The sequence below is a fragment of the Electrophorus electricus genome, chromosome 6 (genome assembly GCF_013358815.1).
Source record: "Electrophorus electricus isolate fEleEle1 chromosome 6, fEleEle1.pri, whole genome shotgun sequence".
NCBI lineage: Eukaryota > Metazoa > Chordata > Actinopteri > Gymnotiformes > Gymnotidae > Electrophorus > Electrophorus electricus.
The window spans coordinates 631,362-633,154 of NC_049540.1; the positions used below are offsets into that span (position 1 = coordinate 631,362).

The window sequence follows — 1,793 nt, forward strand, 5'->3', positions numbered from 1 at the left end:
ATGGAGGGAATCAGAGTTTACCTGCACGAGCGGGAGCTGTGGATGAAATTTCATAACGTCACCACGGAAATGATCGTCACTAAATCAGGCAGGTGAGCAAACAGGTTTTATTTTGGACAAATTAATTCCGGGGAGGTGTCGCTGTGTCCACCGCACCTGCCTGACCAGCAGATTTGTTCTCTGCACCGTGATCATTCCACGCGCGCAGTAAAACAGTACATAACCGCACGCGTTTGCACTGTTTGTTCTCTTTGTGACCGGGACGTTTGACATCCTGTCCTCGTGCACTGCATCGTCGGTTTGCCCCGAACACAGATGTGCTGTAGCTAACCCTGATCAGCTCGTTATCACGAGTCCCTTCCGTTGGCTCACGCGCCGTAACGCTGCGATCGCTTACTGAGTCGCGTGTGATCGGTAACGCTCACCGTGTTTCTCACGCGGTGTCCGTCGTGCAGGCGGATGTTCCCGAGCTACAGGGTAAAGGTCACCGGTCTGAACCCCAAAGCCAGATACGTTCTGCTGATGGACGTGGTGTCCGCAGATGAACACCGCTACAAATACGCCGAGAACGAATGGTACGGATTAAACCTGTCACCTATTACAGGAATGTGTCGTTATATGTCTGGATCAGCCTGTTCCAGCTGAATAACTAATACTCGGAGAAACCAGATCCGTGTGTGTGCGCGCCCTCAGGTTCGTGAACGGGAAGGCTGAGCCCGCAGCTCCCGGTCGGCTCTACGTTCATCCGGGTCGCACTGGACCAGACAGCTCGTCTCCTTCCAGAAACTCAAACTCACCAACAATCACCTGGACCCTGTCGGCCACGTGAGTGCTAACGCAGGATAGGAGAGAGGGATCATTGCGCACTGCTCATGACGACACCAGTCGGGAAGGATTTCAGCAGGTAGATTTAGATAAGATTCAAACGAGAGTAGACAGACAGACAGACAGTCAGTGAGACAGACAGACAGATGTGCATAAGTAGGTAGTTTCATAGATGCTTTGTGTGAACACATTATAGTATAAATTAGCGTGTAGTGTTTGAGAGGTTTAGTATCACATCTCCAACGTTTCAGATCATATTGAACTCGATGCAGAAATACCAGCCACGTCTGCATGTAGTGCAGGTGGACGAGAAGAACAGCTTTGGCTCCCACAACACAGCCTTCTGCACACACTCCTTCCCCGAGACCGCCTTCATCGGTGTGACGACCCAACACGGAGACACGCACGGAGAGAAATGGATGGATGGAGGGATGGATGTTGAATGGATATTTAACTGATGAAATGATAGTGGGGTAGACAAACACATGAACATTAATATTTCTGTCTGTTAGATCACACAGCTGAAGATTCAGAACAACCCATTCGCTAAGGGTTTCTGTGGCAACGAGGACATCAAGAAACGTCAAATGTCCAGCACAGAGGTGGGAAAACTCACATAATATAAATACACATGCAAAAATCACACACACGTGTGCACACACAAGATTCACTTCATATTTGATTGCCATTTTATTTTTATATCAAATAAAAAAAAATTTAAGTCAGTTGTTAAATTATTAATTTAACAGTTAGCAATAGACTATTAATTATTAAATGAATGTATGAACCCCTCACACCGTAACCCCTCATGCCCTAACCCCTCACGCCCTAACCCCTCACACCCTAACCCCTCACGCCCTAACCTCTCACGCCTTAACCCCTCACGCTTTAACCCCTCACGCCCTAACCCCTCACGCCCTAACCCCTCACGCCCTAACCCCTCATGCCCTAACCCCTCACGCTTTAAC

General features: G+C 48.7%; 1 protein-coding gene across 1 annotated transcript; it reads left to right on the forward strand.

Moving 5' to 3' along the window:
• On the forward strand, positions 1 to 1,445 carry tbx5b (T-box transcription factor 5b). Its single transcript, XM_026996259.2, is given in 6 exon segments — positions 1 to 92; positions 456 to 575; positions 694 to 746; positions 749 to 825; positions 1,077 to 1,227; positions 1,336 to 1,445. Coding segments are annotated over 6 exon segments (603 nt in total).
• Positions 1,446 to 1,793: the final 348 nt, after the last annotated feature.